The sequence below is a fragment of the Saccopteryx leptura genome, chromosome 2 (genome assembly GCF_036850995.1).
Source record: "Saccopteryx leptura isolate mSacLep1 chromosome 2, mSacLep1_pri_phased_curated, whole genome shotgun sequence".
NCBI lineage: Eukaryota > Metazoa > Chordata > Mammalia > Chiroptera > Emballonuridae > Saccopteryx > Saccopteryx leptura.
Genome location: NC_089504.1, coordinates 231,980,716 through 232,001,681, shown reverse-complemented (window position 1 = coordinate 232,001,681; position 20,966 = coordinate 231,980,716). Strand labels below are relative to the sequence as shown.

Sequence of the window (20,966 nt, the reverse complement as noted above, 5' to 3'; positions counted from 1 at the left end):
CTCTAGCCTTCCAACAGGGTCTGGGGCGGAGGGCGAGGGAGTTTTATTTTACAGCTGAGGAAACGGAAGCTCAGAGAGGGGACAAGACTCTCAGCTGGGGCTCCTTTCTTTGTGAGGGTCCTTGCCCTTGACCCATGTTAACATTAACAGTAGGGCCATATGGAGCAGTGGGGGCCCCAAGTGACCCCAAAGGCCCCGTCCAACCCTAGGATTCCATGACAAAGCTCTACCTCCATTCAGAGGAAGTCCAAAGCGAGATTCACCTTCCAGAATAGTATTCCCAGCCCGTGACTGGCTACAGAGATTTTCTTCAAGACCAAACCTTGGGGGGCATTTTCTTCTCTGAGTCACACCCTGCTGAGGACAGAGCAAGAGTCTTTCTTCTGAATTTACAGGCAAGAAACCTGGTGGTCTTAGGCAGGCTGCTGCCCTCAGTTTCCCCTTCTATAATGGAGGAATGACCCTGGCTTTTTTGATTGCAGCTGATGCCAAGCTTGTGCAGGGCCTGGTGGGTGCTGAATAAGAACATGTCTTTCCCCACACCCGCCCATATGTGTCCGTGCCTCATCTATGCCATACGTGCAAACTTCACTGAACCACTGTGTGCCCACAACACGTCTGCGCCACTGAGTAGCTGCTCTGTCCCGGCTGTGAGCTCTTGGGCCCCATGTGCTCAGACCCCTGCGTGTGCACATCCACCCCAGCACATGTGTATATGTACACCCACACCCAGCCACAGATGCACATGTCTGCACTGATGCCCACATGCATTCTTGCATGTCCACACCCCCTCATGCATCCACCAGACCTGTCTGTGTACATCTGTGTCATGTACCCAGCCCCACGTGGCATCCGGGCTCTTCTGGGAAGCGGGGCAGGTGGACAGATGCTGGGAGGTGCTGCTCAGCCCAGCAGGCAGCCCTGGTTCCCAGAATGATGCCCCCACTCCCCACCCCTCCTCCAGGCCCAGCCAGCAAGGACACGCTGTTCGTCCGCCCAGTGTCCTGGTCTCCTTGGATGCAGACAGAGCCCAAGGAGGTGTCTGGCGCATCCTGACTCAGTCACAAGAACTGCAATGTTCCCCCCACCCCCTTCCCTCTGCCCAGCGCTGTCCTGCCTGTCCTTCCTCACCTGGTGGGCAGCCACAACCAGCCCCCCAGCTCCCACGTCCATAGTGGGGAGAGTGCTTCTTTCAGGAATCGCCATGTGATTCCAAACCCTCCCACCTGACCTTAGGCAGGCTCTTCCTTTCTCAAGACCTCAGTGTTCCCTTCTGAAAAATGGGAGGGAGGTCAAACTAGAAATTTGCCAAGGTCTTATCCATCTCTGGTTGTGTGATTCTCCCAAAGACCAAAAGAGGGAAGGCGGGGAGGGGTCAGGTGGGAAGATGCAGGGAGAAGGAAGCAGGGTTGTAAGGACAGCCCCTCCCTGGTCCAGCACCAGGCCTCACAGGGTTGGGCATTGGGGGTTGGAGCTTAGTGTGAAGTCTCTCAGTTGATCCTTCCTGCCCCCTTGCATGGGTGCTTCCTAGCCATTTTACAGACAAGAAAACTGAGGCCTGAGGAGATGCCGTGAGAAGCCAGGAGGTTCCCAGCTCCTTATACTTCCCCCAAACAAGGGCCACAGTGTGGGAGCCATGCCCAAGACAACTCCAGTACTCCCCATCCTGCGTCCTGCCCTCGGTTAGGGAGAGTGGCCTTCCGGGAATGGCTTTCTCCAGAGCCAGGCACCTCCCTCTCCCTTCTCCTGGCTCCTGGCTCTGAGCCCACCCTTCGGCACTGCCCATCTATCTGCTGTCGCTTCCTGGCAGGGCCAGTGGGCCATACATCACCTGATGAAGCCTGAGGCAGCTGGCCAGGTGGGTGGGCAGAGTGTTGCTGGGAGCTCTGGACCCCAGTGCTTGGCTTGGGTGCAACCATCCACCCCTTTATGCTGATGATGGGATTTCAGGCATTGTCTTCTGCCTGTGAACAGGGAGCTGGGGCCAGCAGACAAGGGGGCTCCTTAAAGACCCAAAGCCCACCCCAGAGTAGCCACTTCTTGTAGGGAGAGATGAAGGAGGCAGTAGGAGGCCATGAGGTGACCTGGCTGAAGGAGAGTGTAGGTCGAGCTAACGGCTGCGCAGGTGGAGGGCACTGAGGTTGAGTATTTGGCAGGAAGACGGAGATTTTTATCTCCCCACCTCCCCCCCACCTGCTAAGTAATCTGCTGATGTAGGTTGCTGGGGTGCTATCTCCTGACTGAGTTACTGGTGGGGGGTGGGAGCCAGGTGGGCCAGAGGGAAAGGCTCACAGCCTGGGGTGTCTCAACCCTACATCAACCTCCTAATCCTTCAACCCCACAGCCTGCTCTCACCTGCCAGGGCCAGCTCTTTAAGGAACCTCCAGTTCACTCATTCATTCATTTAACAACTAGGAATGAGCATCTACTGCATGTCACAATATAGGGATACAGTAATGAACAAAATTCAGCACCAGGCAAGAAAGAATAATCCACAGTGAGTTAGGCTGTGGTAAGTGCAAGCCAGGATAATAAAGCAGGGAAGTGGGAGAACAGGGACAGTTTGTCTTTTAGTAGTTTTTTTATTATTTAAGCTAGGATGGCCAAGAAAGGCCTATTGGTGAGTTGACTTTTGAGTAAAGACCTTGATAAGTGAGCAATGTAGGGGAGAGCATTCCTGGCAGACATACAGCAAGTGCAAAGGCCCTGAGGCAGGAGCGTGCCTGGCTCTCTGCTAAGAGTAGGTGGGGATTAGCTGAGGCAGCTAGAACAGGTGGGCAGGGGTGGGAGGTGAAAGCAAAGAGGTAAGGAGGGAGGTATTTTGGGCCCCTTGGTGATTTTGGCTCTCTCTTAGAATAAGGTAAATGCCATGGAAGGCGGTGAGGGGACCATGCCTGAATTTAGGAAAGTGACCTGTGGTAAGTTAGGGGACTGATGGAAAAAGCATGTGACAGAGGACCTCTGTCCATGGTTTGTCTGCCCTCCTTCCTTCCCTCTTTCCCTCCCTGTTCTTTTTATCTTCCTTTTTTCCTTCATTGATTAATCTAGCAAATATTCACTGAATGCCAACCTTACTTCTAGTCTTTTGTGAATTTGATCCAAACGACACTCCACCTGCCTCCCCACAAAGCAACCCACACTGTCTGCCCTACATACCTGGGGTGAGGACTGGGTGCCCAAACCCCTCTCCATGCTGTAGTGGGTCAGCCTGGGTGCCCTTTTCATGGGTGTAGAATGGCAGCTGTGTGTGTGCAGAGAAGCCACCAAATGTTGTGGTGTTCATGGCTGGTGAGACAGCATGGAGCACACACAAGGATGTCCCCTCCCCTCCCTGGGCCTGTTTCCCCATATGAGACATGAACAGAGTGAGAGAACCTAAGACTCCTTTCTATTCTAAAACGAGGACACTCTGTGGTTACCCAGAGTCCTGGAGGCCAAAACTGTGACAGCACAGGGCTTTGGTTCCACTTGTGCAGGCAGGGACATTGATGCATAGAGTGAACCCACAGGGGAGATTGCACAAAACCATGTGAGCCCGCGTGAGCACAAGGGACACGCATGTGAGGACACAGAAGGGTCTGGGCTTGTCTTGCAGCCTGCTCTATAAGAAACTGGGCTTTGGAGTCCCTTTAGGGCATTCTCCAAGGCCTCCTTCTCCTGACATGATGGAACTCCAGGTCTAGGATGGCACATGTAGACCCCTGGCAGGGAAACCCCTCACTCAGCTGCCCCAGGAGCCTTACTTGGAAGGAACAAAAGAAAAGCAGGAAATCCCAGTGGTGACCCAGCCCCAGCAAGGGAAGAGGCCTTGCCCCTAGCCCTGTATGGCCCCCAGTTCACCCCAGCCCCCCACAGCTCCTCTAATTACACAGCCATAAAGCACAAATCTCTAACGATCCAATTAGTAACGCCATTACTGCTCTGTCCAGGATTAAAATTACCAATTAAACTGCTGTCGATTTTATCATCACTTAGGCTCGACATAACCAGGGCACTGTGGGCCACAGAGGCCTATTAGCGGGCCCTTGGGTGGTGGGCCAGCCAGGGCCAGGGCGGCAGGCCTAGCTCAGCACTGGAGATGGTGCAGCCCCATCCGCCAACACTGTGGATTCCAAAGGATCATAGCCCAGCTTCCTATAGAAGTGGTGGTGGCCAGGATAGGAGGGGCTCCTGCAGGACCAGCCCCCTCCTTGAGCAACACCTCCAGTCTGGACCACCCCTGAGGTCCCCTTGTCAAAACTCTCCCACCCCATGGTCCTGTCTCCTAGTGCAAGGCTAATCTTTGCAGCTGAACCCTGGGACAAGGGGCTGCAGGTATTCATCTGAAAGCCTGGCCCCCACTTCCCCTGCCATGAGAGTGCCCTCTGCACACAGGCTCACTGTGTCATCTTTACATGATGAGTGTGTGCATGGGGGGGGGGGGCAGGAATGCCACTCTGACAGCTCATCAATGGTCAGCACTGTCTGTCTCCCAGGTGATATACAGGGGACCATTTTGAGCCTTCTCTCAGAACAGGAGAGATATTGGAGTACAAAGCCAGAATCCAGAGAATAAGCAAGTACTGGCTCTGCCTCTTGGAGGTGGTGAGTTCCCTGCCCCTGGAGATGTGCAAACAGGCTGCACCAAGGCCACATGGCAGCAGCTCATGCAAGGGGAAGGGGAAGTGTTGGGCTACATGACTAAAGCCAGGTAAATAATTTGGCTCTTCTGAGAAAGAATTTGAGGAGTGATGAGCAGCTAGAGACAGGGAAATAGGTACCAACCTGAAAACTCAGCCCAAGGGGTGTCCTAAGGGCTTCTGGTTCGAGGAATCACGAGGATCCTTATGGGACACAGCCAAACATTTGTGCTCTGCTTGGACCCTGTGCTTGCCCTGGCAAACAGGTGCCCTTATTCCCAGGTGAGGCACCAAGACTCCAAGTTCCAATGACTTGCTCAAGGTTACACAGTTTCTCTCTTGGGTCTGATCCCAGAGGACATCCTCATGCCCCCTGGTGGGTGTGCCAAGCAAAGTTTCAGAGCCCACCCACAAGGTCTGCGCATTTCAACTCCTTGTTCCAGTGGAAGCTTACACATAGCCTTTTGTCTCACCAGAGAGATGCAGAGAGGAGGGTGCAGGCCCCAGGGAACATCAGGGTCCCAGTCTCACCCTGCTTCAGAGGTGGTGAGACCCTGCAGGGAGAGGCAACTCCCCACCACCACTGCCACTGTAGGCAGCGGGAGGTAGGGCCCCTTCTGGGGGAGCAGCCGCCCCAGGCAGGTTGGTGGAGATATCTAGTCAAAAGCAGCAGACTGAGGCAGGGATCTGGGAGCCCAAAGCAATTAGGAGCTGCCTTGTGCCTCATCTCCTGCCAGCTGTCACAGCTGTCACTCAGGAAGTGGGCCTGGAGCAGGGGCTGGGCCCTCAGTACCCAGGATCTCCCTCCCAGCCAGCAACCTGGCCACGCCCCAAGGGTAGGTTTTTCACTTCTCAGAGGAGGAGATCGAGACCCTGAGGGGACCAGAGACAGGTAGGACAAGCCAAAAATCCTCTTGCACAGGTGCAAACTCAGTTTCCCCACCAGGCTGTTGCCTCTGGAGCAGTGATTCTAACCCTGGTTGCATCTTAAAAGTTCCTGAGGAGCTTTTTAAAAGTGCCCTTGCACCAGCCAAGCCAGGTGGGAGCAGACTGTGGGGTGGGGTCCTGGGTGAGTGCCCGTGCCTGTCTCTTCCCTGTCAGGTTTTTGCACTTATTGAAAACTGCCTGGAGCGCTAGAAGCGTCTCTGCTCCTGTGGCCATGCCTCCTTCTGCCTTCTAGACTATTCCTGGGCTCAGGGGAGTTTGGGTTCCAGAAAGGGAGAATCTAAAGGTCAAGCATCAGCAACAGGTGTGAGCACTGTGTATGCCAGGGACAGTGGCAGCAGGCACTGTCACCTTCATCATCTCATCAGATCCTTACAGCAACCCTGGCTGTGTGGTGGCAGCATCAACCGCATTTTACAGGACAGGTGCCACACTCAGGGCACAGAGCTGGTAACAGAAGACAGAGTTCATCCCAGCCACACTGGACCCCGAGTCCAGTGCTCTTTCTCTATCACCAGCTGCTTCTCAAGGAGCAGCAATTTCAAGGACCTGTCCCCTTCATTCCATTTCCTTCTCATGGACCCTGTCACTTGCTCTGTCATGTTTACCCCTGTTACCAGCAGGAGCTGAGCATCTAAAGGCTCAGGAGGGTGCCCAAGGCTGGGCAAGATCAGAGCAGACAGGGGCCTCTGGGATCGGGCTTACACCCCCTCCCAGCTGGGTCTGCTCTGCTAGTCTATAAATTCCATTATTCATCAAGTGACTGCGTGAGTTTGCCCAGACGATGAATATTTTATTCACCTCCAGACGTTGTCCCCAGAGGGTTCTTGGAACAATATTGTTCCTTAGCCAAAGAGCAGAGGCCAGAGCCTCTGCTGTCCCTGGACACCCTTCCGCAAACCTGTGTACCTCCTGCCACCCCCAGCACTTCCCACCCCAGCTCAAGCAAGGCTGTGGTCAGCAGTCCTGGCATGACCTTGAGCTTGGTGCTTGCCTTCCCTCCACTTTGATTTCCTCCTCTGGACAATGGGTTCATTTTATTGCCTTCTCAGGCTGTGTGAATTCCTCAATGAATTCACCCTACTCTGCAGGACCCTGGCCTCTGCCAGGAGCTCTCCTTGGTGCTGAACACTACAGGAAGCAGAGAGAGTGCTGAGAGAAGGCTGGCCCCAGAGGAGCAGTCTCCTGGCCAGGGAAGGTGAGGAGCATGCTGGTTTTGACAGGAGAGAGCTCGTCTCTGGGAGGGACTTCCCACTTCTTTCTCGCTGCTTCCCTGCCACTTAGTGGCTTCTCCCAGAATCAGACATGGGTTATCTCTCCCGGTGTCTCCAGCACCCTGAGCCAAGTACTAGTGGGTGAGGTCTGTGGAGACCCTTCTCAGGAGAAGCCCACAAGTCTCCTGGTGATACCTCAGGGAGTGCAGTGTGATGGCAGCAGCACCTTCCCCAGATGGGGGAGCGAAAGACATAATTCACACCGTGCAATCATGCCATCTGCTCCCCTGTGACATGCAAGGAAGAGGACGGGGCTGCAATGCTGAAGGGTGGGTGGGTGATCATTCATTCATTCATTCTCTCATTCATTCATTAAGATGTTCATCCAGCCCCAAGCCAAGCCCTGCTCTGTGCCAGGTCCAGGATTTGGGGGATACAGACCTAGACCCAGCCCTCCAGAGCTGAGGGTGGTCCTCTCACACTTCTGAACTTCTGCCTACCTGGCTCCTCCTCCAGGAGTTCCCTTGATTCGTAGGAAGAACCACCATCTTTGTGCACTGAACACTCACATGTAAGATCTCAGTGTTCACCCTGGGGGATAGATGTGTTCCTGTTAAACAGGTAAGCTGAGACTCAGAAAAGTGAGTGCAGACACCCAAGGTTGCATGGCCAGCTCTGTGTTCTCCATGCAGAGCTCTTACTGCTCTTGGCACTGCCTCTCCCGCCCCATGTCAGAGACTTTTCAAACCTTGTCTTCATGTCCTTCTATAAAAACTGCCCTCCCCCGTTCTCTGCTGCCCTTCTGCAGACAGTGGGTTGTGCCTCAGCCCTGTTGCCCAACCCGCTGGCACTTGCTGTCAGAGCCCTAGGCTCAAGCAGCTCCCCCTCATCCTCTGACTCCTAGCCTGGCTTGTTCAAAAAACCTGGCACCCAGGACTGCCCAGTGACCCCAGGTGCACAGCAGCAGAGGGCCAGAAGGTTGATAACAGTTCCCAGAGGAGGCAGCATTCCTCTAAGCCTGAAAGGCAGGAAGAGATCAGCATGGCTCAGAGCCTGGCCCCTAGAGCCATCGCCCCAGCCCCACCCAGCTCCCACTTTGGGCTTGAATCCCCAGCTCTGCCTCATTCAGCTGCAGGACTTAACTTGGTCCCTTCAGTGCCTCTGCCCGCAAATGGGGGAAAGACCAAACTGCCTTCAGAGGTTCAGGGGATTTAGCAGGTTCCATGCACAGCCCAGTTGTAGCCCAAGTATCCACCTGAGAAGGAGTGCAGGTGTAGCTGATGGCATGTGGCTTTGAACCAGGAGAGAGGACAGGGACTGGCTGGGTCACCAGGGGACTGGGTTTTCAGGGATGCCCAAGCAGCGGGGTGCACTTGGGGATAGCCTTGGGGCTATCCTCCCCAGCAAGTCCTGTCCCTTTGGCCTGGTGGGGCCTTCCTCAGAAAGCAGTCTTGTCACAAGGCAGACAGCCTGACCCCTTGAGCACAGACTAAGGCTGAGGTCTGGAGGAGGGCCAGTGTCAGACCTGCCGAGCCTGCCCATGTGAGGTAGACCCACCCACTTGATTTTTGTTTGGTTTCTCTCAGGGGCTGTTTCTGCACCATGCTTTGAAAATTCTCGGTCCTGGCTGGGTAGCTCATTTGGTTAGAGCACTGTCCTAATACTCCAAGATTATGGGTTCAATCCCTGATCAAGGCACATACAAAAATCAACCAATGAATGCATACATAATTGGAACAACAAATTGATGTTTCTCTCTCTCTCTTAAATCAATAAATAAAAATTAAAAAGGAAAAAAAATCTCCACCTGGGCAGCAAGGCTGGGAGCAGCAGAGGACACAGCAGGAGGTGCCCTTCCCTTAGGCGGGTACTAACATACTCTGCAGCAGCCTCTCGGGGAGTCACGGGGAGCTGGGTTTCCCACCAGCCCCTCAACAGGCTCCATCCAGCCCACACTCCATTGGCTCAGGGGTCCTGATTTAGAACAGACCAGCCTGGGCTGGTGTGGTCTGGCCACTCAGGAAACGCCGTGGGAGCGTGCTGCTGGGGCTCACACTCTCAATCAATATGTGGCAGCTATAATTATTACTAATTCATATTTCTCGGGGGAATTTTCATGCTAATAGGAAATTCCCAAGAGGTGCAGTGAGGCACTGCCAGGCACCTCTCATATGTCACATCACTTCATACTCACCACCACCCGGGAGGTAGCATTGCCACCCTCACTTCACAAGGGGGAAATCAAGGCCCCAGGAGGTGAAGGGAGGCTACTAAGTTCGCATAGCACAGAGGTAGTAGATGCAAGGTCCTCAGGTACCCCCAGCTCTGAGGTCCAAACTCTTATGTCCCCACTCCTCTGCTCCATCAGGAGACCCGAGGAAGCTCAAAGCACTCAGCTCCAAAGGTGGAACGTCAGGCAAGGTGACAGGTGGATGAAGAGGGCTTCAGGTGCGGGCTTTCCTGGGGCCTCTCAGACCCCCAGGCACAGGTGCTAATGGGTACCTGACTAGCCCAGAGGCTGGGGTCCTTTCTGACTCCTCTGCAGGTTCCCAGGTACTGCTGGAAACCTCCTCCAGAGCTGTGCCAGAGAATCAGGCACCCTAAATCAGGACCCCTGAGCCAAGGAAGGCATCCCAGCTCAACCAGGGCTGGCATCTCTCCCTGAGCCCCTTCTCCCCAGGCCCCAAGACTGGGCTGTGATTAATCAGCGACAAAAACAGAAATAAGCAGAAAAATGTAATCAGCTTGGGAAGGGCAGGGTCAGGCAGGGCTGTGGCAATCTGCTCTCCTACTGGGGCCATTGGCTGATTGGACCAAAGGGGGCAGGAAGGTGGTTCCGCTGGGGCCTCCAAGGGCAGTGTCCATAGCTGGGGCCACAGCAAAGTCAGAGGGTCATCCTCTCCCACATAAATATGCACTCATATCTGTTTGTGCACACATGCCTGTGCCACTCTCAGCCCAAGGTCTGCACCCTGTCCCCCCACCTAACCAGGCTTCTGCCAACTAGCTCCTGCTCTCCCCTCCCCTGCCAGCTTACAACCTTGGCACAAACAGGTGTCCAAACACTCCTGACCCATGATCCATCTGCATGTGGATTTGCAAACACTTGTATACACCCTCATGGATAACAGATATATGCACACACACGCTGTTCCCATGAACACTTGCTCCCTCACCCCAATGTCCACACATGCTCTGGGGTCTGGGTGAGCCCTACACACATATTAGGTTTAACCTGCAGCCATGTGAACTGACAGGGTCTCACACCAGTCCCTGCAGACACCCAGCCACCTCTCTGTCCCTCAGTGGCTGCTGGGCCATGAGACAGACGCTCTGCAGGCTGAGGGGCAGGGGCTTGGGAAGAAGCTAGGACTGAGGTTCTACTGAGAGGGACGGAGGGGAAAGGTCAGCTAGGAGGTCTCAGTCACAGGGCAGGGGAACCTGCTCCAGGCCCAGACAAGCTTCTGCCTGCTCCCCACCCCTGCTTCGTGACCTTGATCTATGCCCTTCTTTCTCAGCCTCAGTTTCCCCTCGCTGGAGCCTCTCCTGGCACCAATATTGCGTGATTCTCCTCGAGTATCCCGACGCCTGGGGCCGGCCTAACCTCGTTGCCAGGTCTCTGGTCCTCAGTTTCCTGAACTCGCTTTGAGGGGTTTGAGGCGGGCCAAGGAGCAGGAAGAAAGGGCCCCACCCCATCTCGGTCCTTTTGGGGGTGGGGGGCGAGTGATCCTCCGCGGGGAAAAGGGGACCCGGGGTAAGGGGAGCAGAAACCCCCAGCGGGCCTGGGGCGGCCCCGCAGGGGCCAGCGGCGGGAAGGGGCGGGGAGCGCGGAGGGGGCGGGCGGGCGGCGGGCGGGGGAGGCGGGAGCGCAGCCAGCCCGGCACAGAACAAGCGAGCGAGCGAGCCCGGGAGGCGGCGAGAGCCGGAGCGGCGGGCCGGGCGGCCGCGCGGGCCAGCGGACGAGCGGGAGGCGAGCAGCGCGGAGCGCGTGGGGCACCGAGGAGCGGACGCGGCAGCCCGAGCGGAGAGGCCCGAGCGGAGCCGCCCCCGCCACCCCTGCGGGGCCCCGGCAGGGAGCCCGACGAGGGAGGGGGCGGCATGGACCCGCGGCCTGGGGCGCGGGGGCGCTAGGCCCCCGGACGGGTGCCACTCGCCTAGTCGCTGTTGGCGCCGCCGGGCCGCTTTCCAGAGCTGCGCGCCCCGCCCGCTCCAGCCGCCCCCCGGGCCGCCGCTGGCCCATGAGCCCCGACCTCAAAGTTTGCGGCGGGCGGGCGGGTGCGGAGCCTCCAAAATGCCGTTCCACCCGGTGACGGCGGCGTTGATGTACCGGGGCATCTACACCGTGCCCAACCTGCTGTCGGAGCAGCGCCCCGTGGACATCCCTGAGGATGAGCTGGAGGGTGAGTACCCCGCCGGGACCCCCGCCCGCTGGCCCTCCTACCTGTGCGCCCAGGTGAAGCGCGGGCTAGGGGCGCAGGGGTCGCGGGGCTGTCCGCAGGTGCCTGCTGCCAGGTGGGCGCTCCAGCGAGCAGCTGCGCATGGAGGCCGGATCAGCTCGCACTCCTGGGCGCCGCGGTGGGGGTCGCCAAGGCGAAGGGGCGGCCCATCCCTTGCCCGCGCGGTCTCCAGCGCTGCGGAAACTTGCTGGGTCCCGCAGCGGGGTCACGGGGCCGCGCAGTCCGCGGTGACGGTGCGACAACGCGACAGGTTGGGGTAGGGGTCGGAGCTGCGCCCCCGCGCCGGCCCAGCCGGAGCACCCGCGTCCTGACACCCTCCGCCGCGCCAGCCCGCGGCTCTGCGCTCGCATTGACATTCCACTCGTGTAGCTTTTAAAATCCAATCTGCTCCGGCAGCTGGAGAAGGGGAGAGGGCGACTGCCCTGCTTGTCGACTGCGGGGCCGCCCCCCAGCCCCTCCTGCGGCCTTAGCTTCTTCTGCACAGCGGTGCAGAGACCCCCGGCCCAGAGCTCCGGGAAGGCGGCCGGGGAGGTGGTGGCGACAACAAGTGGCCAGATTCAGCGGCTTGGTCGTGATAACGAAGCCTAGAAAAGGAAAAGCAGAGAGGCAGAGACCCAAACCTGTCCTCCCACCCCACCCCCCATTCCCTCTCCTTTGGACATGAGTGGGGACTCAGGCAGTCGTCTAGGCGAGATAGGAGCAGAGGGCAGGGGCTGTGGTCCCTGGATGAAGGATTCTGGGGAGCAGTGAGACCCCTGGGGCCTGGGAGCTCTTTCCCTACCGGGATGGGGCAGATGCTCAGGCTTCCTCCCCCCCCCCCACCTCCTGGGGCCCTATATGGGGCTGAGTGGGGGTAGAGGGGCTCTGGGCTGATGGGAGGCCTGGTCCCCTGGGATCTTGTCTGATGTTGGGGGAGGGGCTGAGATCACCCAGAGGCTGGGCCTCTTTTTGGTATCTTGGGTCCAAAGTGTCTCTGAGATCTGGGGCTCATCAGCGCGGAGGGGCGGGGGGGGGGGGGGGGGGGGGGGGGGAATATTGCCGCTGAGACACCAGCGCAGTCAGGGTTGATGGTGGGAGCGTAGGGGAAGGCATGGAGAGAGGTCCTCCCTTATCCCCAAGCCCTGGAAGGGGCAGATCTTGGGGGAGTCAGACTGGCTTTAGGGGAAAATCAAGAGGGAGCAGGCAGTTCACCTTTCCTCAAGTGCAACACAGGTTATGAGCCACCTGCTCCTCACTAAGTCCCCCAAAAGCTCCCATAGGCCAGGAAAGCCATGGAAATGGGGTCTGGTATCTGATGTGGCAGGACAGATAGATGGGTGCTGCTGCTGAGTCTCTGGCCTTGAACCCCAAAACCCAAATTTCTGTCCTGTCTGGGCTGAAGCCCAGGAACCAGAGCCTCCTCCAGGGCCTGGGACAAGGAGGGGGAATGATGTAGGCGAGAGGGCAGAGAAGTAGGTGTCCCTACTGTTGTCTCCTCCTGCCAGGACCCCCTTCTGTAGGCTCTCCTCCATTCCTTCCTCCTGGCCACTGAGGTAGGGGTTAACATTTTCCCCCCATACCCCAGGCACTTCCGCCTCGTTCCCTCCCTTGCCCCCAGCACCCTGCCATGACTCTGGCAGCTCTGCTTCGGGCCTCACTGGGTTTCACTTCTCCCAATCTCCTAGCCCTGAAATGAAGATCCCAAGGAGGAGGAAAAACTGAGAGAAGCCCAAGACGCAGGGGTGAGCGGGGCACAGGGCAGGCAGTGCAGGGGCAAGGAGGCCGCAGCCTCCCCTTGGGCTGCCCGGCGGGCACACTGGCAGGAGCCCAGCAGCGTTAGTCACCAGCCACACCAAACGCACTCCCTGCTTCTTTTGTCCTCTTCTCCTGGGCCCTGAGGAGCAGAAGGACCTGGCACAGGGGGCATCTGAAGGACAAGGCTCTCCCTGGGGTAGGCAGGTGGGGATCGTGGAGCAAGCAGATGCCTATGTGGCCTTAGCCCATCTCCCGACCCATGGGCAGCGACAGATGAAGGCAAGAAGTCCTCCATGACTGACCCCTTTTTCTTGGCTGCAGACATCCTGAATGCCCTCCTTCTAGACCAAGTCTCTGCAGGCCCCAGTGGTCCTTGAATGCCAGGGCTGTGTGGACAGGGTGACCAGTCCTGGCACAGATTTCCCCTCTGTCCCCTCCACCTCCCCAGTGACCCATTAGGGCTTCTGCCCCAGGGCAGTCTGGGTAACACCCAGACCCTTTTCTGGGGAGGATGCCTGTCAGTGGGGGAGCCACACGTGCTGAGAAGAGGGAGCCTGGCAGCTTGGGATGAAATGCTGCAGACAGTACGTGCCTGCCGCAGAAATCCAGGGGGTGGTTAGTATGGGAGGAGGAGGACCAGGAAGGGAGATGGAGAGCTCACGGTTCAGATGAGGGCTTTCCAGCCAGGCAGCACTGGGTTCGAGTCTCTGCTCCTTCATTTCCTGGAGTGCCTCAGGCAATCATTTGCTTCTCTTGACTCGGTTTCTACATCTGTAAGAGAGGGTTGGCATTGCCCCTCCCCAGGGCTGCTGGTGACAGACGATGTGACGGAAGTGCTCAGTGTGCGGCCTGCTGCATGGTGGGCCGGACAGATGCAGCATTAAGGAAGGCCAGTGCAGGTATAAGAGTGCGGAGGGAGTGGAGAGGGATAGGCGAAGTCTTAAGAGTCAAGGATGCAGGGTCTTCAGGGGGCCTGGCCGGAAAGGCAGGGTGGGGGAAGGGCTTGGGGAAGGGGCCTTGAAGGTCTGTCTGGCAGAGGCACCTGCACTCCTGTGCCTGGGGAGCCATTGATGGCAGGCAGTTGGCAGGCAGTTGGCAGATGTGGCTAGCAGAGCTGTCCTGGGACCACCTGCCCCCGTGAGAGGCTCTCCCAGATTTCCCCTGCCTCCTCCCCAACAGCAGAGACCCCAGGCCTGCAGGAACGCTGAGCCTGGCCCCAGTGGCATCAGCGGACATGAGTACCTGAGGGTGGGAAGTGCCAGCCGCAGTCCTGTCCTCTCCGGCCAGAGAAGGAGGAAGGAAACAGGCAGCCACCAGGGCAGAGTTCTGAGGCTGGCACTTGGTCTGCTCAGTGGGACAGTGGAGCCTGAATTGAGAGTGGCCAAATAGGGGTCTTCAGGGAATGGGGTCAGGGGAGTCCCACTCTGCCCCTCTTTCCCCACAAATCCAGTGGCTGCCTCTGCACAGGCCAGAAACTCAGGGAGGCCAGAGTGGTGAGGAGCCTGACCAGTGTCTCAGAGAGTGCCAGTTCCTGCAGAGGACAGACACTGCCCCGCCCCTGCAATGACCTCCAGCCCATTCACCCCCCTGCCCTGGCCGGGACTCCGGGTCCCTCACAAAGTGCTGGCATCCTTTAGAGCCTGTTGGGGACTAAGGCCCTGACACAGCTCCACAGGCTCAAGGGAGGGGACTGAGGATGTCAGGCTGGAGGCAGTAGGTGGGGGGACAGTATGGGCCTGGAAACCTAGAGGCCCTGCCAGCCTTTTCTTGGGCCAGGTGCCTCCATGCCAAGATGGAGCACAGCAGGCTTCCTCCGGCCTCATGCAGCAAGAACAGAGCGAGGCTTTCGGGGAAATGCACCCAGATAGGATGTACTGATGGCAGGGAGCCCCAGCAGGCCCAGGCCTCAATGATGGTGCAAGAGTCATTCCCATTTCACAGATGAAGCACTTGAGGCTCAGAGAGGGAACTGCCTTGCCCAGGTCAATCAGCTGCTGAGCGGCAGAGCTAGACTCCAAGTCCAGGCTCCCAGGTCGCAGCACCAGCCAATAGGAAGGGCGGTCTGGTGTCCAGAGCTTCACGGTCCGCCCTTTCCTTCTGGCTCTGCTGTCTGTGATGTTCTGATTTATAGTGTCTGTTCTGAGCCAAATCCAGCACCGTCAAGCACTTACACACTTGATTTTCATATTTAGTCATTCCCCCAGCCCCATTATACAGGTGAGCAAACACCAGCCAAGGTCACTTAGCCAGGATGTAGCAGAGCTGGAATTTCAACCTGAGTCTGGGGGACTTGGAGCTGACTCCCTGGCTGAGGTGGTCTCTGAACTCGGCCTCAGGAGTCAGCTGGGGCTGGGTCAGGGCTCTCAGCATGGACAGAGGTACAGGCGCAAACCTGAGATCTAAGCTGGTCATGCCAGGGAGGGTGACGGAAAGGACAGGACACATGGACATGGAGGTGGCAGTCTTTGGCTTTCCCTCGTGGTCTTAGGTTAGTCCTGTCTGAGAAAGGGCTGTAGGGCCCATGGGCTGTGCCTCCAGGCCTGGTGCCTGCCCACATATCTAGGATTCACCTGACCTCCCCTGTCTCCCGTCCAGCTCAGGGCATTTCTTCAGGGCTTCCAGGAGGAGGGTCAGGGCCTCCAACTGAAGCAGCCTTGGGCTCTGGGAGCCACTCCTGCCCCTGCCAGGGTGGGAGGGATGGCCCGGACCCCAGCTCACTGTAGGGGAGGGGCCTGCACCCCTGGGGGTTCAGGGTTTTGCCATCTCACCCTGAATCTGAGTGATGACGTCACACGAAGAGGTACGAGAGCTCCTGCTCAGCTCTTCCTCTGTGTGCTTCAGGTGGGTGGGTTCCTCAAATCAGTTAACCATTTATCCAGTAAATGTTTATGCTTGAATGATAGGCATGGTTTTCGATAATGGGACACAGCTGTGAACAAGACCATGGTTGGCACTTTTAGCTTACAATTCAGTGTGGTCAGTGCAAGGATGGGTGAAGAGTGGGATCTTTGGGAACCCATAGGAGGGCCAGAGGCAGCCTTGAGGCAGGGAGGACACCGGGAAGGTGATGTATCCATGCTGGGAGCCATGGTAAGGAAAGAGCATTCCAGGCAAAAGGAGCTGCATGTTCAGAGGCCTAGATCTGGAGCAACTCTGGTGCCCACAGGACTGAAAGGGCACCTAGGGATGAAGTTCAGGACACCTGAGGTGGGCAGGGCGTGTGGCTGAATCAGGAAGCCAGCAGTGCCAGCCAGACCTAAATGTGTGTATGCAGAGCTGGGGACAGAGGGTATGCCTGGTTACATGGCCAGTACCTTCATCTCTAGCAGACTTCCAGGTGACTGGGAGCCCCTCAGCAGCCTTCATAACTGTTAGGCCTCTGCTTACACACCTCTGGGGATGGGGAACTCACTACTCCCTCGGTGGCTCAGGAAAACCTTCAGGTGGAAGTTGGCCGAAAGTCCCCAGAGCCCAGGGTTTACAAAGCCCCCTGGGCCTTGCCCAGCTCTCCCGTCCCAGCTGCTCTCCTGCATGTTCTCCCGGGATGGGCAAGGGCCCGTCAGAGTCAGAGGATCTGGGTGCAGCTCAGGTGAGGCTCACTGTTTCTGTCTTGGCCTGCATGTCAACTTCAACCTGATGAAGTTTGGGGCCTTGGTCCAAGCCACCATGCTATGTAGCCTGGGACACACGGCCACCTTCTTTGGGCTATAGTGGGACCAGCGGGATCAGGGAATGACCCCAAGGTGCAGGATCCCACAGGTCTGTTTCAGGGGTTCACAGACCTGAAGGTCAAGCCCAGGCCAGGCTAACTACTGCCCGTACCAGAAATAGCCCCAACCCCACAGTGACCCTGGGCTGTCCACCTAGCCTCTCTGGGCCTCATTTTCCAGGTCCGCAGCATGAGAGCATCTCGTCTGTCTACTTCAAGTGTGTGCACGCATGCACACCACACACACACTCCTGAGGTCACCTCTGCCTGCTCAAGTCCCACCCAGGGAAAGAGCTTAAGCAAACTGTCAGGTGAACTGAACAAGGAGACCCCACGGAGTTGGAGCAAAGAGAGTGTGAGCCGATTGAGATTCACTTGCCCCCAGAGGAAATTGCTCTTTAGGACCCTTCTTGGGCTGAGTAGCAATGAAGGGACAGCAGGCAGAGAAACAGAAACAGAGGTAGAGCTAGGAGAGGTTAGGGGACTCTCAACAGTTCCTGGATGTCTTTGGTAAAACTCTTGTTGTCCTGACATCATTACCACCCACTTTACTGTAAGTCTGAGGCTCACCCAAGGTCACTCACTGGGTTGCTTATTCCAAGGCTCCCAGCACGCTTCACTGCTCCCGAGTCACCCAGGTCCTCAGGCCCACTCTGTATAATGGAGTGGAGGGAGTGACCCCCACATCTGTACTGGCCCGGGACTGCTGGGGCCCCTCTATTTGGCCTCCCTTCCCCACAAACCTCAGGCTCTCCAGGCGGCCTGCGTTAAGCTGTCAGCCCATTAGCCCAGCACCGCTGCCTCACGTGGCTGCCATTAAAAGTGCTGGCCAGTGTTAACGAGCTGAGCTGGGGGGAGGGAGAGGGGCTAGGAGTGTGGGGTGGGCAGGCCGGGCTTCCTTCCCTGCACACTGGGACCCATGATTCCTGCCATGTGGGGTTGTTGTGTGCTGGAAGAGGCTGTGGGAGCCTGGAACTCTGAGACTGAGACCTTAGGGACTGTCTCATCACTGCCGAGGGCCTGGGTACGCCAGTGCTACTTGCTCTGCCCTGACTCCCAGAAGCAGGGAGCGCTATTGCGGACTCCTGGGCCACCTGCCAGCTGTCTCTGACCAGACCTGCAGGTTCTGGTGGATTCTCAATGCTGGGCTCAGACTGCAGGTTTGGAGATCCTAGTGGTTTGGGAAGTGGGGTGTCAGGAATAGGAGTGAAGTACCAACCTGCTCTGCTTCCTCCCCCCCCCCCCCAACAGAGATCCGAGAGGCCTTCAAAGTGTTTGACCGAGACGGCAATGGCTTCATCTCCAAGCAGGAACTGGGCACAGCCATGCGCTCCCTGGGCTACATGCCCAATGAGGTAGAGCTGGAAGTTATCATCCAGCGACTGGACATGGATGGTGAGCACTGTCCGTCTGTTTCTTCACCATTCACCTGGGGCACTAGGGCTGGGGCCTGAGCCACTGGGGACTCCTACCAGCCTCCCTCAAGCCCATGGCAGTTCACAGCCAGGTCTGGCCCCATTTCTCAGCCTGGAGAATGTGGAGGACCGTCGCCAAAATGTGCCAGCCTCGGCCACACGCTGACATCATACTTGACTCATCTTGGTCTGTATTCCGAGAAAATTTTAAAGTACACAAAAGTAGAATGAAGGATATACTAAATACTCCCACATCTTGTCATTCAAAATAAAAAAATAACTTAATTGTATTTGCCACCTGGCATTTTATTATGGAAAAACCTGTAAGGACCAGTAATGCCCGGTCTGTTCCTCATCCCTTTGTGCCTCCCCCTCTCCTCCTAGAGAGCAGCTGGTAGCCTGAGCAGGTTGTCCCCCTCTTCTGAGCTTTGTTTCGTGTGTGTGGTGGGGGAATGTCAGGCTTCACACCCGCCCTGGGACAGCAGCAGGGTCCTGGGGAGTCATGGAGTTCTGAGTGAAATGTGAGGATTTCCCGCGTGCTCGGGGCCCACCTGCTGCACTCTACCTTGTCATCACACTTGGCTTCAGCATCAGCCCAGAGCCTGATGCATATTAGGTGCCCCTAAAATTGACAAGGCTTAGAGAAGGAGGGGACTTGTCCGAGGTCAGACAGTTGCAGGCTGATCCCACTAATTGGACCTGCACCCACTCTAGGTGATGGCCAAGTGGACTTTGAGGAGTTTGTGACCCTCCTGGGACCCAAGCTTTCCACCTCAGGGATCCCAGAGAGGTTCCATGGCACTGACTTTGACACCGTCTTCTGGAAGGTATGCCATGACTCATGGGACCCAGGGCTGTGCACACTATGGAGGGCTGTATTGGGACCAGTGAATGGCCAGGGCTACTCTGTAAAGGGAGGATGACCACTCTAGTCTTTGGTCCATTGGACGTCTTTTCTCCCAGAGGGTCATGGGCTCCCTGGGGGAGGTTTGTGTCGGCCAAGGACTTGAGAAATGGAGCAAGGACTTAGAATCTGGAGGCCTGTCTCTGGCTTGTGTGGCTGCAGGGGCTGGGTGGGGACTGGTGGTAGTGGTGGCCAGAGCATTGTCTCCTCCACCCAAGTGCGACATGCAGAAGCTGACTGTGGACGAGCTGAAGCGGCTGCTCTACGACACCTTCTGTGAGCACCTGTCCATGAAGGACATTGAGAACATTATCATGACGGAGGAGGAGAGCCACCTGGGCACAGCTGAGGAGTGTCCTGTAGATGTGGAGAGTGAGTGACTGACCCCTGGGACTCCCCCCTTCCTGGGTGGGCCAACTGCTTAAGCAGGGGAGGAACCAGGGATTTACAAAGGGGGGCTGGGGCCTCCTTGCCTGCCCAAGCCTCTTGTCCCTATGTGCCCCATGGGACAAGCCCATGTGAAGTGCACATGGCTCCTGATTCCATTGCCTCACTGTCCCCCTCTGTCTCTCTCTGGTGCTCCCTGGCTGGTGGCAACAGCCTGCTCCAACCAGCAGATCCGCCAGACATGCGTGCGCAAGAGTCTGATCTGCGCCTTCGCCATCGCCTTCATCATTAGCGTCATGCTCATCGCAGCCAACCAGGTGCTGCGCAGCGGCATGAAATAGGCACCTCCTGGGTACCTCGTCTGGCGAACGTGGTGCACGGGGTCCCTCCACACCCACCACCGCCTGCAGTCCTCTCCTTCAGCCGCTCCCTGGGCTGCCGCCACTGCGTGTACTTCAGGGCCTAGACATCCAGCGACCCCCACCCTATCCACCTTGCATGGAGCCATGGCCTAGCTATGGAAGGCCTGGTGGTGGCTCTGAGGATGGCCCCCAACCCCACCTGTAACCTGCCCGTGCCCACCCTGGCCTGTATGTAGCACTAACTCTTCCCGCTGTCCAGGAGCTCCTGGGAAATTAATGAGAGCCCAGTAGCTGCCATGGTCCCTTAGGCAGGAAGGGGAACCCTGTGCCCAGGGCCCCACATCTAGCCCAACCCAGGTCCCTGAGGTTTGGGGCATGGCAAGGTGGTGGAGGTGGGATGGGAGATGGGTGGCGGTGGTGAGGCCAAGGTCTCCTGGGCCCTACTCTGGTATCAACTGAGTAGGCCCCTGGCCTTCTGCTGGGTCCTGTCCTCTGATCCTCTTTAGAATCAAACCCAGCTCCCCCCCACCCCACCTACTGGGGTCAGAGAACCAAGCCATTTCACAGATGAGACCCCAAGGCTCAAAGGGCCCCTAGATTTGACCTTGGTTCCCCCGTCAATAGAATTTCAGGAAGGGCAGAAGCTCATGGAGGATGGGGCACTGATGTGGCCCTGTAGTCCGCCACCAGAGGCCCAGTGGCCTGAGGGCCGCACTGCCCACCACCACCTCAGCACAGAGTTTAGAACTCGAGTCTAGTTGAGGAAGGAAGCAGATGGGCCTGGGGGCTCCACATCACCAGAGCAGCCTGTGTGGTCTTCCCCCGGCCAGGGGCTCCTCCTGGGCAAAGCCTTGGCGGGGCTCGTGTCCATGCCAGGAGACTCAGCCAGGCCACTCTTGCAAGCCCCAGGCCTATTCCTGGATCCCCCCTTTCTTTACATCCACTAAGCTGGAGACCCAGCTTCCAGCCCTGCCCAGGCTGGGCCAGCTCACACTCAGCCACCAGCTCAGCGTGGGCAGATGTGGGGACTGGGAATGGCAGACCGAGTCCTCAAGCTCCTCTCCCCAGATCTGGAGCCACTTCTCAAATGGGTGATGGTCACAGCCACACTGGCCACCATCTTCCGACCCCAAGGGAGAAAGGCAGCAAGCACCGCCACCATGGAGAAGACCTCATATCACTCCAGTCCTGCCCATCCTCTGACCAGGGGCCAGGGGCCA

General features: G+C 57.6%; 1 protein-coding gene across 1 annotated transcript; it reads left to right on the top strand.

The window, feature by feature from the left end:
• The first annotated feature begins 10,676 nt into the window (after positions 1 to 10,676).
• Positions 10,677 to 20,881, top strand: CABP7 (calcium binding protein 7). Its single transcript, XM_066370511.1, has 5 exons — positions 10,677 to 11,178; positions 17,930 to 18,073; positions 18,808 to 18,920; positions 19,216 to 19,369; positions 19,598 to 20,881. The coding sequence occupies exons 1-5, from the start codon at positions 11,070 to 11,072 to the stop codon at positions 19,723 to 19,725; spliced, it is 648 nt and encodes a 215-aa protein (XP_066226608.1). The 5' UTR covers positions 10,677 to 11,069; the 3' UTR covers positions 19,726 to 20,881.
• The last annotated feature ends 85 nt before the right edge of the window (positions 20,882 to 20,966 follow it).